Raw genomic sequence first — 15,862 nt, 5'->3', positions numbered from 1 at the left:
TGTGGACGGCGCACCAACAACAAGGGAGGGACATAGCCCCGACCATGAGATGCTTTGCATCTAATAACAGTAACGGTAAAAGGACAACAGTAACAGTGACAACTTTTGTGCTAGTGTCTGGCCAATAGTAACAAAAGGTAACAACAGATGGCGCGGCAGCAGTGCGAAAGTGAATTCAGCAAACCTTATTATCACAGGAGAAACGAGACAGGGGGAACATCGTCAGAGGTTGGGGGGTAGAGGAAGGGCATTTACGTGGCGGAGGCAGCAGAAGGCTATTGTCTTTCAACGACATTTGCAGCAAAGCAAGCCGATACGCGGCCATTTTTCTTCGACCAGGAGGAACCACGGGCGTGCGCAGCAGAGGGATGGAACTTTATTCGTCCTTGAGCGCGGCCTGCTTCCGGAGCCAGAGGTAGTAGAGGAACGAGCCGGTCGGAAAGATGGACATCAGTGAGACCAGTAGCTGCGCCGGCACTGTGTCGCCGAAACGAAACAGGCTCAAGGAATTGCGGAAGTAGTTCGACTGCACGCCCAGCAGAATGGTGGCCCCGGCCGCTGTCTGCGTCACCGCAGCCATGCGCAGGTGCAAGCGACGCAACACGCCGTTGCGCATAAAGGCCGGCCGAACCGTCACCTGGAAGATAATGGCACAAGTGCTGCACTTTAATTAACACACAGACAACCGGTTTTTCTCGAGTATATTTTCTTTATCCCAAATGAAGGGGAATCACTTAAAACACCTTAACCCGAAACGGTTTTGCTGATAGCGCCCAAGAACTTTTGAAATCGGGATTTTTAGATCTTCCAGCCATACGTGTCCCGCCAAAAGGAATGCTGGCAACCACGACAGTGAGCCACGGTGCGGCAACACAGTTTTAACTGCACGTGAGATGAAAAGGGGAACTGAAATAATGTGCGACCTTCCTTATTCCTTTGCGCGGTTTTAAAGCAAACCTTCCTACCACTACCAGCCAACGGTTCTTTCGCGGCGTGCGGGACAATAAACCTCCAACGCGGCGGAGCCGGCGGCGGTGGGCAGAGAGTTTCACTCACGAACGGCACGGCGAATTTACCCAGCGTTCCCCGCACGGAGGTGCCTGCTCGCCGGCGGGCGCGTCGGCGGTATGGCTTTGTCGTCTGCTTTAGCGACGGTTGTTTTGGGCCTGTTTTGGCGCAGCTTCGCGTCCATTGCGCACTTCCTTAGCACGGCTTAACTTGTTCGACAGAACCTCCTGGGTAACCCGCACCCGGCGGAATTAAGTGGTCGTAAGGCAAAGATACGTTAAGGATTGGTTTGCAGGGCGGGAAAACAAAAAAAAAGCGCGTCAGTCCACCCTCTGAATGCGGTTGGAAAGCAAAGCTGTAAACGACGCCAACAACGATTACCCATGCGACGTCACTTAAATTCCCGCACGTAGGTTTACAAATAGTGAAACGACAAACAAGTGAAATGCACCTAACCACAACCTTTATTACTTCAGGGAGATATTCTTTGCTAAGGTTAAATCAACGCATGGTTCATGAACGGTGGTTGGTTGAGTTGTATTGGTGAAGCACATGAGGGGAAACTTTTTTTTATAAAATTAAAGGAAGCTCAAGCCCGGTGTTACACGATCTCACTCCTCCGTCTCTGCCGCCGAGGAGAAGTGAGATGCCATGCGTTGGTGTTAGCTTCCTTTATTATTTTTAACTCCTACTGCATGCCCAAGGCGCGCGCGCGGCCGCTAACCCTTATGAAAATGAACTTTTCCTTTCTGTTTACTTTGTGTCTCCTGCATGTTGACTGTGTGGCCTTTCTTTTGACTTTTCCTTTGTGTTACCTCTCGGACATAAACAGGCTGTGTACTTTTTATAGACTGCCGGATAAACAGCCATGATGTTTTACCTTTATATGTACTATGGTAAAGACAAAGTTTAAATTTCTATACGAAGATTTTATTTCGGATGAGAGGTATTAAACTTTAAAAATGACTTGCTTTCTTCTCTTTCTGAGTTCCGCAATGCTATTGCCCATGTGTGTACTCAAGGCAAAATGAAGTCAAAAGACTTTGGCCTGTTTCCCCTGTGTTGCCTCTAGGACAAAGGCTGTAAGATAGAACTTGAATTTGCTGTCTTAATTCTTCTGTGTGCCGTAATGCTGTTGCTTATGTATGTACTGAAGGCAAAATGAAGTCAAAAGACTGACTTATGTCTTTTGTGTTGCCTCTAGGACACTGGGAGGAAGGATAACTATTTGTTGCCTTACATTCTTTTTCTGAAGATTGTGCTTCCTCTAGTAGACATAAAGTCGAGCATGTAAGCCTTAATTATACTCGAAAGGTTAAGTTTTTTGGCTTGGCTAGAGATGGTAAGAAACAATGCCGATGGTTTGTGGAAATTCTGCAGCACTGTATACGTTATTTCGTGCTAGTGAGGTCTGATAAATTCGCAGAATTAATATTACCAACTGGTACGTTTGTATGAAACAGTGGCGTAAGAAGGATACATATTGAACGAGGCTGTTCGAAGTGCCTCGTCCCTCCCATTACGAAAAAAAAGTGGGAGGGAGAAGAATATACAGACCAGAAAAAGTAAAAAGAACACAAAAAGCCGAATAGAAAACGAAGCAATGAAAACAAAAACAACCTAAAAAGTGGCTTCCGATTGTCCTAGTCTGTGCTGTCCTTCAGGGTCGTTGTAAAATGGCTTATCCTTGCAACTAAATGCTGAGCGGTGTACTGTTTTTTGGGGCAGAGCTTGCGGTAGAAATATATTGCGACAGAAAAAAAAGGGACACAGCCAGACGAGAGCAACAAGAGCAACAACAATGTCAAAATATAACCTCAGGCAGAAAAACTTTAATGAAGGCACGGTTAAAAAAAAAAAAAAAAGGTCACTGAGCGGGTTTCGAACCTCCGCCCTGTAAATCAGTAGGCGAGTACTTAACCTCCAAGCCACCAAAACAGTACACGATGAGGACGTAAACCTAGGTATAAATACTTGAGCTCACATAGTCTTGCTAAGCCTCCATTTGAGTGAATTGTTTGCCTGCGTGGATTTGACGCACGGTGCTTTTGTGTGCGTGTGTGCGTGCGTGCGTGCGTGTGTGTGCGCGCGCGCGCGCGTGTGTGTGTGTGTGTGTGTGTGTGTGTGTGTGTGTGTGTGTGTGTGTGTGTGTGTGTGTGTGTGTGTGCGCGCGCGCGCGCGCTCGCGTGTGTGTGTGTGTGTGTGTGTGTGTGTGTGTGTGTGTGTGTGTGCGCGCGTATGCGTGTGCGCGTGTGTTTGCGTATGTCTGCGGGGAATAATTTTTTTATCCGGCCGTTCTGTTTGTGAAAAGCCCACAAACAGTGAATGGTGAATGCTTGGACGCTGAACAAAACACAAAACAGTCAATCTAGATGTAGATGACGATGATAATAACTTCGTTTGTTAATCCATTTTTATTCGCTTTTGAGTAGCAACAACTTACGACAACAAAAGACGTTGCTCGCATCAAGAAAATATACTGCCATTATATATATGTTTGCTATTATCAACTTTAACAAAATACTATAATGGCGTCTGCCTAGTTTGCTTCAGGGGTGATGATGAAGGAAGAAAGTAACTGCTAAAACTCTATGACTGCTAGATAGCCAACTGTAGTAATAAGTCTAGTCTAGGCTAGCATATATGCAGTCATTGTTATCGGTGCGCAAGCAAAGACGTGGTTTGTTCGTTGTGCGTGGTTTTGGTGGTTTGTTTTCGATTTGCTGGTGTTACGTGAATTACTACGTGCTCCTCCTGCCGTAATATTACGTGTTAGTGCTCTTGTGGCACCTGAAACATCGTGAGTGCTGGCAAAGCGTCTGTGTCGTCGCCGTACTGCGCTGCTGTAGCAAACGCACATCGAGGTCGCCATTTGACAAAATACCTGACAAGTTGTGCGTGCCTACGTGAATCAAGAGTCTCTACTGCAAGTTCCAGTTCTGTCGACGCGACGTGTGAAAAATGCTGCGTGTTCTGCCGTAAGTGATTGTTTATCGTGGTGCATGTTAAAATTTTATTACGCGTTGCCGCAGTGCTGTTTTGTTAAACGTGTTGAGTATATTCCTTGGTGTTCGGCTCGCCGCGCTTCTTTTATTGTAAATTACCGGCTGCGTCGGCGCGGTCATAATGAGCTTCCAGGAGCGGCGGCCAGTATGCTGTGTGAGTGATCGACCCCCTTGCCATTACCGGCAACGAAAACATTATGCTGACGGCCCAGCGGCCGCCGCTTGGCTTGGGTGGATTCGACGCTAAAGCATGAAAAAAAAAAAAATAAAACTGCGTTAATGGTTGTAAAACAAAACGCCCACTCACCGATTTTTTTTTTTTAGGAGGCAGTTGACCCACAGTATATTTTTTTTACAGGACGTAGGCAGCTTAGCATTGTTCTAACGGGTAGTTTTCGTTTACGGGTAAAGAAATGCAAGGAGGCTGCATTACATTTGTAGTTATAATACGTAAGAGTTGCATATACGTTGAATTTTCAACATTTAAGCATTGCTAGCAACTTTATAAGTAGTACCACATGCACAAGGTCTTTAGGCAGTGAACATTTGACCAGATAATTGTTTAGACGTCGCAGCTTGAAAACATGCTGTTCCAGCCTGCATTGCTGGTGCAGTCACAGGGCAGCTTTCACTGTTTTAATGCAAGAAATTTTTCCACCTTCCTAAGCTCATCCAGCATCGTCATGATCAGACAGAAATTCTTGTGTGGTGTGACATTATTTGTAGCTGGCTTGCATAAATTGTGTTGACCGTAACATGTTGAGCATGGGTTAAACATGTTGATTCTTAGAAATATGCATGTGATGGGGATACAATCACGGTGCGAAAAAGATTCAACAGGGCGTGGGCTTGCCACCGTGCTCCTTCACCATCCTGTTTTTTCGTTTCGTCAGCATTTCAACTTGCCTACCCCTTGGAGGTATTGGCACGCTGAGACGTTCACCATGTGCCTCAGAGAGAATTTTAATGGCGCCATGAAGACAAAATACAAGTTTGTGTTATTCGAAAGATTTCGTGTGGTATGGTGCCCCCAGCACTTGTCCAAATGCAAACGATGCTTTATTCACTGAGAAATTCATTAATTTAAGCTAAAATTTTGGTTTTCCCGCTAAATCGTCCATTTTCAGGGTCTGCAATGACATCACAGGAACCGACCGCTCTGCAGCCGATCGGGAAACCTTCTTTACCGTTAGTTAACCTAGATGGTGCCACCATACCGTGGCAAGCCGCTTTCTTCTTTTGTTTTGTTTTTACCGTATTTAAACGTGGCTTGTTTTTGTTCAGCGAGAAAATAATCGTTTCGTGAAACATAGTGCTCGCTCCACAAATATGGTCACGTAAGACACCGTTGCTTGTGTCAATCGGCCATTGTTGTCCGAGACAACCCCAAAGCCCCGCAGTACCAACAGCAGTACGCATCGGTACTTCTATGCTTACGTGTGCTTTCCTAACCTTTACTGTTGGTCCCACCATTCTTACTACTGTAAAAAGAATGTGCCCTAAATTTAAGCGCAAATGGTTCGTTCGGCAAGCTTATAGCCTCTGCCTAATTCGCGTTTGCTGTTGCCGCCCTCCGCTAACTGCAGAGCTGGCTGGTATGACATAGGTTCTGTTGCGGGAAATGAGCTAGTGGGTCGCATGGCCATTTCCTTTGTTCCTAATTTGTAGCTTATTTGAGTGGAGTTTATGTTAAAAATGGTGTCAGCGTGATTCTAGCAACGGAATCCTTTGAATGAACCAAACTTGTGTTTTCTCTTCATGGCTCCTTTAAAAGCCGTAACCACGTTTCGCACCCTCTGGACCAGAGAATATGCTTGCACAGTGGAATCTGGGGCCACAGATTTCTACCACCTAGGGATATTTAATAGGCTTAGTTTAACATTAATTCAGTGTAAGGATGCTTCTGTTCCTTTAAAGTATGGCTGAAAGCCTTGTAAGGATTGTCATGTATGTACAGTGCTCACGGATTGAAACGCGACACTGCAAGCGCGTGGCCTGCGCTACATGCAGCGCCGCCCGTGGAAGTTAGGTGTTGCATTGTGGTATACCACGAGGATGAGAGTGTTTTGACCATAAGCTTGCTGCTTCTGGTTGCCAATAAGCGGGGCAGTGGTTCCCCGCAGCGACAGCGGTGCGCTGTCAGCGACAGCGACGTCCATGGACGGCGCTGCATGTATTGGCAGCCACGCGCTCGCAGTGTTGCGTTTCAATCAGTGAGCACTGTACTTATTTTTTAGCTTGAAAGAACTGAAGGTGCCTTTTTTGCACCTACAAAAAACAAATTCTGTCATATCCTGTCAGAGCGAGTATTTCACGGCATTATACCGCATATTTACGGCTTGTTTACTACTTGAACTTCCATTTTTTACAGGGCCAGGTGTTTGACATGGAGGATGTACGTTGTGAGCTACCAGAAGAATTGGCTGCCTCCTGTTTCTATCTATCCTGCACGACCTGTAAGTGGAGTTCATTACGGCTGTGAAATGCATGAAAATCTCGATTTTGAAGGCTGAGAGAACATGAAAACATAGAAAACCATTGTGGCATCCTTGTGGTACCTTAGTGATATTAAGACATAAGAATATTGCAGAGATGGGACAAAAAATAAGGAACCGATGAGGGTGAGAAACTTCCTGGTACCTTTCTTATTTTTTTTTGTCGCATCAGGGCTGCGTCCTTGCTCCATGAATTAATTAATAACGACTTTGTCACCCTTGTTCACTGGTAGTTGCGTGGTGCCCACAGACAGTGTGTGGGGATTTTTCTTCTACCGCCTATTACAGATGAACTAGATCTTTAGACTTCTACTCCAAAGTCATATTATGGATTACATTACATGAGTTAAACAATTCCATGCACCCAGAAATAGAATTTAGGTGAATTCACTTCAATGCCCTAGATGCAACTTGTGCCTAGCAGTGAAAAGGGTGTATTGCGTGCCTTTTTGCCACTGTGTTTCATGTAGTGTAATGAGTCTCACTGGCCATCGTAGCCCCCCCCCCCCCCCCCCTTGAACAGCTATTTACTCTAGCAGGTCCTAATTGTAGAAGGGCACCCGCCGCGGTGGCTCAGTGGCTAAGGTGTTGTGCTGCTGAGCACGAGGTCGCGGGTTCGATTCCCGGCCGCGGCGGCTGCTTTTCTGATGGAGGCGAAAAGCAAAAACGCCTGTGTGTACGATATTTCGGCGCACGATAAAGATCCCCAGGTGGTCAAAATTAATCCGGAGCCCTCCACTACGGCGCACCTCATCGCCTGCGTTGCGTCGGCGCGTTAAACCCTACAATCAATCAATTGTAGAAGGGTACTCAGCAATTGAAGAAAGAGCTGTGGGGGGTTCTGGTTTGTGTATCAGACTTTGTTTGGAATATTGTTATGTAGCCACGGATAATGCAGGGTTTTTGTAAAAATATAGATTATCGGAGCAAACTTGTGCTCCGCAGTAAACATAAAAAAACACAAACCTCGAAGGAGTCAGCAAAGGGACCTGCATGGATGAGCGTTGGCGAATTGAATGCTGCAGGGTTTCTTTTGCACTCATTCATTTAGATCGAGAACATTTTCAATAAAAAACAGGAAAAGCTAGGATAGGGATCGCAAAGCAACACCCTTTCCATATCAAACAGGACTGCTGGTGCAGCATACAAAGGAAAAAGGGGAAAAAGACGGTTCCCTTAATTAAAAAAGGATAAGATTGCAGGGTGTGGCCAGGTGCTTGTAACAAAATATTTTGTAAACAAATCAATTGGCGTGGTTGGGGGCAATATTATGATGTTTATAGTAGGAAAAACCTGCATTATTTCCGAACAGTATGAATGCTCTGTGTGCAAACATATGCAAAAATGCTTGTGTGTTTTTAGCATTTGAGTGCACGTTACAGAGTAGTCAGCTCAAGTTACTGCGGTAGCTTTCCTCATTGCTGGTAAGCATAAACCCTGAAATTAAATTTGCTGTATTCGACCACTTTAACCCTTTCACTGTCACTGATGTCCTGGTTTGTCTTCGAATTTTTCCTCCACTGTGTCACTGACATACCGGTGCGTTTTCTGTTGTACGTTGAAAAATTCGTGCCATGGTGCAAAGTTGGCGCACCTGCACTGTTTGTGCTAGCTGTCAAATCTTTCTAGTAGCTTGTATTTTCACAAAGTACAGAGCGACCACGCCCAGCTTTCGCTGCTTGGGGGTCACTCCGTGCACTGTACATCTGTTGGGATGAGTGACCACGTGGCACGCCTGCAATGATGGGTGCAAGTGTGCTATCCACCACGTTTTTCTAGGGTTGTTTTTTATTTCTGTTCCCGTGTCTGCTACCCATCGACACAAGGAAATATAAAAAGTGAGGAGCCAACCTAGAGGTTGGTCAGTTCATGGTGATGTACATTTTGCTTTTTGTAAGCAAGCACAGACAAACAAACTAGACAATGCAAGTGCTGTCTCGTAAACGAAATGCACAATAAAACTGCTGGCTTTATAGGTTCCAAAGAACGCGTAGACACAAGCAACTACTCATGATGACGACTGATCAATGCCTGTCTTAGCATGTTCATGCAATTTTATGTTGCCCCTCCCCCCCCCCCCATATTGCTTTGTTCCCACAGTGCTGCTGCAATAATCTCATCTCAAATGTTCTTGCGAGGCTGTATAAATGCCCGTCATGAGGAGGCCATGAATCTAAACAGTACTTAGTTCTGGGTTGTGTTGCCTATGTAACAGTATGTCATATTTGATGTTCGTAAGCTCATTAGTTAATTTATGTGGTCTAAATTTTGTGGCTAATTTTGCAACCTAGAAGTTATACCTTCTCTTTCAGGATACTTGGTTCAGTTTTGTATGGGAACACTCCTTTATATTTATAAGCATAACCAGCAAATGTTTGAGACGTGTTTGTTTAAACCCCTTCATATGCGATCAATGCGTTTGTCATTTCAGGTTCAAGCGTGGCAGTGGCTATCCCGTCCTGTGAGGGGTAAAGATGAGGCGACACCTGGTGTGGCAGGCGGCAGCAGCACGTATGGATCCAACCTGAATAAAATAGTCAGGTTTGCAAGAGTCGTGTGATTCATGTGATTTTCGTCAGCTTGCTCTTACAGAAACAGCTGCAGCATGAAACAGTGACTGTGGAGCTGGCTGACATTTTCTACATGCAGCTGGCTGTGGGCCACTGTTATTTGACAGCATGCAAAGGGCAATCAAAAGGTGGAAGCTTGTGGGATACGTAGAGGACGGAAACATAAAGGATTCTTGGAGGACGCAGAAAGTCGGTGGCGAAATTTCAATACAGGGGACACACAAGGGACGAATGCGGTCTGTTGCCTTCAAGACATATAGGGGACACACAAAGGCCGTATGGTGTCTGTGTTGCCTTTGGGAGATAGACTGGACGCATGGAGGACGGAAACACACGGGACACTTGGAGTACGCAGAAAGTCGGTGGCGAAATTCCAACACAGAGGAAACACACAGGACGCACGCAGTCTGTTTCCTTCGGGACGCAGACTGTCTTTTGACTGGACATAGAAATTTTCATAAGGGAAACGAGCCGTGGGCGGAGCGCACAGCGGCGCCAGAGGTCACGTGACACTATCACATGGCATCCAGCGAGAACGCGGGGGGTAAACCCGCAGATGTGCTTGGTGAGTGCACTGCCGGTCTTCCCAGTCTCCGCGTGGGCTCGTAGCTCAATCGGTGAGACCACGGGCTTTCGCTCCGTTACTCTATTCGTACCAAATTCGTTTCCTGGCGGTGCCAGTAACTTCTTTTATTTCTTCGCGGGAGTTTTCTGTTGACAACAACGGACGCGAAATAATCCTTGGGCGGTAGAGGTAAAAAGCCTTGCTTTAAAATGTACAAACCACATACAGACATCTGGCCGCTAAAGAAACGCTACATTTGGCGCACTGCTTGCCACGATTGGGACTCCGTTTTCTAAATTGGTGAATACCAATTCGGTTGTGTTTTAAGAGGTATCACAAAAGGCGAAAGGAGCAACTGGTTTTGATAAACAGCGATTATTAAAAATTCCCCCAGTTTTCTCGCAATTCTCAAACTTACAAAAATAACTACAGCAAAAGCTCGTTAATTCGAACTCGAAGGGAACCATAAAATTGTTCGAATTAAGCGGAGTTCGAATTAGCGGGAGGGCGCTAGAATGAATGGAAATCGCGCCACACTACGCGGGCAGCACTGAAAGAAGCCGCCCTCTGGACTCGTTATCGCGAATTAGGCGCTACTACACGTTTGTGGCAGGTGATTTCGTAAAAGAAAATGCTTCGTAAATAACAATGGCATGCGCCGGAGCACTGGCGCCGGTGGTGCGGCACCCTTTGTAGAAGCAAAATAAGCTGTTGCACGAAAGTAGCGCGCGCGCCAGGCTGTTGTTCTTCTGTCTCGTTGTTTTCATCTCTAGAAAATTTGGTTTGGGATTTGCAACACATTGTAATCCCTCTGGGCCGACTTCTTCTGCGAGCGGCGATGGAAACCAGAGAATCATAGTTCGACTTAACCGTTCTGGATACCGACGCGTTCGAATTACGGGTTGTTTTCCCCAATATAAATATACAGGGTTGTGCCTAGACCAGGGCGTAAGTTCGAATTAACCGGAAGTTCGAATTAACCGAGTTTGAATTAACGAGCTTTTACTTAGTTTAAATCGGTATAAATAGGAATCACTAAGCTCACATGCCGAATTGTATCGGTGTCTGCGCTTGTGTCGCGCGGTGGTGTAGCCCCACGCTAGCACATCAAGATGGCTAGGTTCCGTTGTCTCACTCTTCTGTAGACGCTCATCTCCGTTTTCTTTCTTCCGACTCACGGCCGGGCTACAGCGGCGGCGTCCGTTGCTCTAGCCCGGCCGCGGCCGACGCTGCTACTGTGTTCGGGACTCCGCCTGTTTTCACTATTTGTAGAGCCACGTGTGTGAATTCAAATGACGTCGCATGGGCAACTGTTGTGGGTGTCCTTTGCAACCACTTTCACAGCGTGGATTGGAGCCAATTTTTGAAACACGCATTGAAACCAGAGTTATGGTGTTAGCGCAAAGTTAAAATGCTTTCTGCCTGTTTATTTAAAATTCCTTGCGGTTATACCTCAGTATATAAAGCGCTAGCTTTCGTATAAGAGCTAAAGAACCTGCACTCAACAAAAATCGTTCCACGATCAACTTGCGCTGGCACGCCCGTCCAATTCGCCCGTCATTTTCCCATAGGCGAAAATCGTTTTTATTTATTTTGACAATAAATAGGTAAGTGCCGTCGTTGTACCCGGTGTCAAATAAACTAGCCCACAAAATGCGACCTTCGTGTGAAGTTCGAGCGCGAACAGCGTGGCGGTTCGCTCAGGAAAATTTTTAAAGTGTTCCAGTTATCGTCGCACCACCGTGTACACAAATAACTTGGCGAGCGAATTTCAAGGCGACGCCATGGACGCGTCCTTTCGAGTTAATCATTGGCGTTTTACCCTTTCGTTAAATCCCGCACATGCTTGAGTACCGCGGCTCTTCAAACATGCACTCGCACCGCAACGGTCTTGTATTCACTGGAGAGGCACGCATGCAGGCAACCATGTGAGTCCACCGTCACTGGTTACGTCGCCCTCCGCGGGATGGCGGTACTTGTCCGTGCTAAGCACACGACGCGTGTTGGACGTTCCAAAACTCTACCACACCGAACGCAAAGTAATGCCTCGACTCCAATGTGAGCGCGATTAATAACATCTCTGTTGACACCACCATGAGAATCGGGTTGAAACGGAGCAAACGACGCACGCCGGTGTTTTTCTTTCTTCGGCGTGCGGACGCAGTGGCACAAGCCACGCCATGCGCCACGTCCGTGGCGCTTTGGCCATGTCCGTGGCCGTCCGCAGTGCTGCCAAGCGAAGAAATTGGCAGATAAACTTTTCCATGAATACCACCTATATTCTTCCAAAATTGCTAGCGCTCAGCAGACCCTTGCATGCACGAACGTCGTACACTACTTGGGCCCGAGGCAGTGGAATTCGGAGCACGCGCGCTCACTGCCCTGTCCACCGCGTAGCTCGTCCGGTCGGTTGCCGTAAGGTTGCCGTGCCGCAACGGTTAAACTTTACTTAAACTTGAGCCTGTCCTTAGCCAGCTGATCGTGTAGCCTATCCGTAAATGTGTTTCTTATAGCGTGTATCTACAGCAGAAGTTCGACACTGCTCCACACGCCACGAACGGCTGAGGCCTTCCGGTTCGAGTTGGACACACTTTCTACGCAAGCGGGTTGGTCGCTCGCGCCTGCAGGTTGGGGCGAAGGCAGTATACCTTCAGCTTCCACAGCAACATCATGATGGAGCCGACTGCGGTCGTGGCCACGGCCAAGCCCAGGGTCAGGACTCCGAGCTGGGCGTGCCAGGTGGTCAGGTGCGGTTTTTCCAGTTTCGCCTTGTGAATGGCCACCAGCGCTACAGCCAGGAAGGCGAACGCCATGGAATACAGCTGGGTCTTCATGTGCTGGGTCGGACGGCGCCCGCGCACGTGCGTCAACGACTCCAGCAACATAAAGCCGCCGAACTGCACGCACGCGCGCTTTCACGTGAGGCCTAGGAACCCAGATGGAGGCCGCTCGGTAAAGGCCGACGTTGCTTACCGCAAGAGTCATCAAGGTAGGGTGGTTGACGAACAGGATATCTGCGCCACACGGGAGACAACCATTACCATCTACTGTTTCTCCATCGCAGGACAACATGGCCGTGCCAGTTACTTCCGACTGCTGCCACCTAGAGATAGCTGAACATGCGTGGAACCAGCGAACAGGACTCGGGAAAAGAGGAGAACACCGCTGGACTAACCTGCTGTACTCACGCTTAGCCCAGTCGTGCTACTTGTGTGGCCTCCTCTTCTAGTCCTGAGGTTCCATTTTATGCGCACATATGAACCAACTATCCCAGCAATTTACTCCCTTAAACAGTTTAAGTAGATTTCATTTTAGGTAACGCGAGTTACCGTTTTCCCAGGTCGTTCATTTCCGAGATAATGGCCCCGTTAACTCGAAAACGAACCACCTGGGAAAAAGTCAAGTTCAGACACATACGTCGCTGCATTTTTTGGTTCAGATCTCACGGAACTCTTAATTTCTTCCGCGTGGCGGAAGTTAAATATAAAACCGGAAGAAAAGATGACACCATCACAGTCGACTATAGGCAGCAGCGTGCTGGGCAAAACGCGTCATGAATCCCTTCTGCTACTTGATTCAGGTTGGTTTTTACATTCGTGCAAAGTGAAGCAAAAGCCGCTTATTGTGCTGCTGTCTTGCCCACTGAGCGTAAGAGTTTGCAAGTGATGCGTGTGTCTCTAAAGTGAATCTGCGGTGACGTTGAGTCAAATTCAGGGCCTGCAGAACAAGAAGTACTGGAACAACTGCTAGCAGGCCAAAGCAGCATGCTGTCTTCCATAAGGGACATTTTGAACAGGCAGAATGAAAGCGATAAAAAATGGCCGAATTTACGAACCAAATTGCTGGCCTGAAGACTCAGCTGTCTAGCATAAGCATAAACGCTTAAAAAAACAAGCTATTTATCTTAAATAGAGCATAACTAGCTCCCAAAAAGACACAGCTTATCTCCTAAATAAAATACACGGTTCGGAAAGCAGGGGTGCAAGAAACAACTTTATCTTGTATGGAATAGATGAACAGGACGAGGAATCACCCCGGATAAGATAAGAAACGTCGTGTTCCAGGAAAAACTAGGAGTCACACTCGAAGGCGTCGAGAGATGTCACAGGCTAGACCACCATAGTGAAAGAAGCCGCCCGGCTATGTTAAGCCACTAGACTATCGGGAAAAAGCAACAATATTACGCATATGAAAAATTGAAGAACGATGATTTTTCTAGGAGACCAAGGGATCTTCGAAAGAAGTAATGGCAAAGCACGAGTCCGCGAAACGCCGGGGCAAAAACAAGACTGTTTTTTGACAAACTCAGCAGAATAATGTATGCGTGGGACGAAGAAAGCGGCAAACGATACAAAATTGGCAAGAACAAGTGACCTGACAAGCTTAGACAGGTAGTCACTATTTTAAATGTGAACTGCGAAGCGCTGTGAACAAAGCTGTGCAGCTCCAAGGGTTACTTGTTGCTCATGATGCGGAGTTCGCTTTGCTCACACAAACGCGGTGGAGCGAGGATATCTTTGACCTGCCAACTATTGGGTGTTCCGTAAGGTCAACCGTGGCCGAAGGGGCATAAAGATACCTTAACGATAACTGACGTTTCAGGTAAAATTCAGGTAATAAAATTCCACATTTAATTTAGTTTACAGAATACCCAACATCTCTGTTTTTGTATTATAAAATCTAAAATAATATCTCCTCAAACACGTAAACCCTGGCGATAAATTGATGATGGGCGGTGATTACAACTTGCCTTGGATTGGGCAGACTTTTCACCAAGTACAGAAGCAGAAGATAAAATGCTAGATATTGTTTTCACGTATAACCTCTCTCAGGCTGTGAACACCTACACAAGAACCCAAAACGAATAAGCCTCTATTCCTGATTTCTTATTTGTTAGCGGTAGCATAGTGGTTGCAGTAGCATAAAAAGTAAGACTTCATGTCATGTCACATCTGCTATATCGTATCACCACCCTGTAGGGTTAAATTTAGAAGATGTCCATGCGGCGAATTATGCATTGATATCCCCGAGGTCAAAATTTCATCATCATCATCAGCCTGTCTATGCCCACTGCAGGGCAGAGGCCTCTACCCGGTTATGTGCTATCTGCAACCAATTTATCCCCGAAAACTTCTTGATGTCATCTGCCCACCTAACATTATGCTGCCCCTTTCCACGCTTGCCTTAATGGCCAACGGTTATCTCGCCTTCGCATTACATGCCCTGCCCGCACCTTTTTCTTCTTAATTTCTACTACTATGTCCTTAACACGCGTTTGTTTCCTGACCCACTCCGCTCTCTTCTTGTCCCTTAATGTTACACCTATCATTATCCGTTCCATTGCTCGTTGAGTCGTCCTCCATTTAAGTTAGACCCTGTGAGTGAGTCTCCAAGTTTCTGCCCGCTAGGCGAGTACCCGTAAGATGCAGCTGTCATACACTTTCTTTTTCAGGGACAATGGTAGGCTACCATTTATTATCTGAGAATGTCTGCCGAGTGCGCTCCACCCATTCTTATCCTTCTAATTATCTCTGCCTCGTGGTTGGGATCCGGAGTCACTAGTTGGCCTAAGTAGATGTATTTGCTTACCACTCCCACTGCCTCGCCACCTATCTGAAAATGCATGTGCTCTCCCGAAGCTATTGAGCATTAATTTAGTTTTCAGCATAACAAGTTTCAGGCCCACGATTCTAGTCTGCTTGTCCAGTGCGGTAATCATGCTTTGCAATTCGCCCCCAAGTTACTAAGCAGGTCAACGTCATCAGCAAATCTGAGGTTACTGAGGTATTCTCCATTAACCCTTACGTGCACCTGTTCCCAGTCCAATGTTCTGAATACTTCTTGTAAACATGCTGTGAATAACATTGGAGACATTGTGTCTCCTTGTCTCCTTACAGGTATTTTACCCCTCTCCTTATGGAGGACGATGGTAGCTATGGACCCATTGTAGATATCCTCTAGTATTCTTACGTCATGCTCGTCTACATCTTAATGCGGCAATGCTTTAACGACTGCTGAGGTTTAGACCGAGGTTTCAAGGTTTTGGTGCATACAAATCTTCACCCACCACCTGTCGGTGAATATTTGCATGCACCCAGATATTGCATGCACCCGGATATGTCTCGTGCTGATGACGTACCTATCATTGGCTTTGCTACAACAATTTTGCAAACGCAACGTGCACTGTCAATGAATTGTGACTCCATTTCAAATGCACTG

The 15,862-nt window shown here is 46.6% G+C and overlaps 2 protein-coding genes and 1 long non-coding RNA gene across 3 annotated transcripts in view; 2 read left to right on the top strand and 1 right to left on the bottom strand.

Annotated features, from left to right (window-relative positions):
• Positions 1 to 15,862, top strand: part of Nd-13b (NADH dehydrogenase (ubiquinone) subunit ND-13B) — a 383,813-nt gene that overhangs the window by 53,941 nt on the left and 314,010 nt on the right. The gene's annotated exons all lie outside the window — the stretch shown is intronic.
• LOC144160155 (transmembrane reductase CYB561D2-like) overlaps positions 377 to 15,862 on the bottom strand; it is a 42,143-nt gene continuing 26,657 nt past the window's right edge. Inside the window, exons 3-5 of the mRNA XM_077691752.1 lie at positions 12,617 to 12,657; positions 12,292 to 12,540; positions 377 to 637 (exon numbers count right to left, since the gene is read on the bottom strand). Coding sequence (XP_077547878.1) covers positions 377 to 637; positions 12,292 to 12,540; positions 12,617 to 12,657 — 551 coding nt within the window. The remainder of the gene's footprint in view (positions 638 to 12,291; positions 12,541 to 12,616; positions 12,658 to 15,862) is intronic.
• On the top strand, positions 3,254 to 9,059 carry LOC144159673 (uncharacterized). Its single transcript, XR_013320347.1, has 3 exons — positions 3,254 to 3,986; positions 6,385 to 6,469; positions 8,940 to 9,059. It is a non-coding gene; the product is annotated as an uncharacterized LOC144159673 (long non-coding RNA).

This window comes from Haemaphysalis longicornis, unplaced genomic scaffold, assembly GCF_048455015.1.
Source record: "Haemaphysalis longicornis isolate Haplotype H1 unplaced genomic scaffold, Haemaphysalis longicornis Haplotype H1 scaffold_10, whole genome shotgun sequence".
Lineage (NCBI taxonomy): Eukaryota > Metazoa > Arthropoda > Arachnida > Ixodida > Ixodidae > Haemaphysalis > Haemaphysalis longicornis.
The sequence above is the reverse complement of the archived record's forward strand: the minus strand, read 5'-3'. Positions and strand labels throughout refer to the sequence as shown.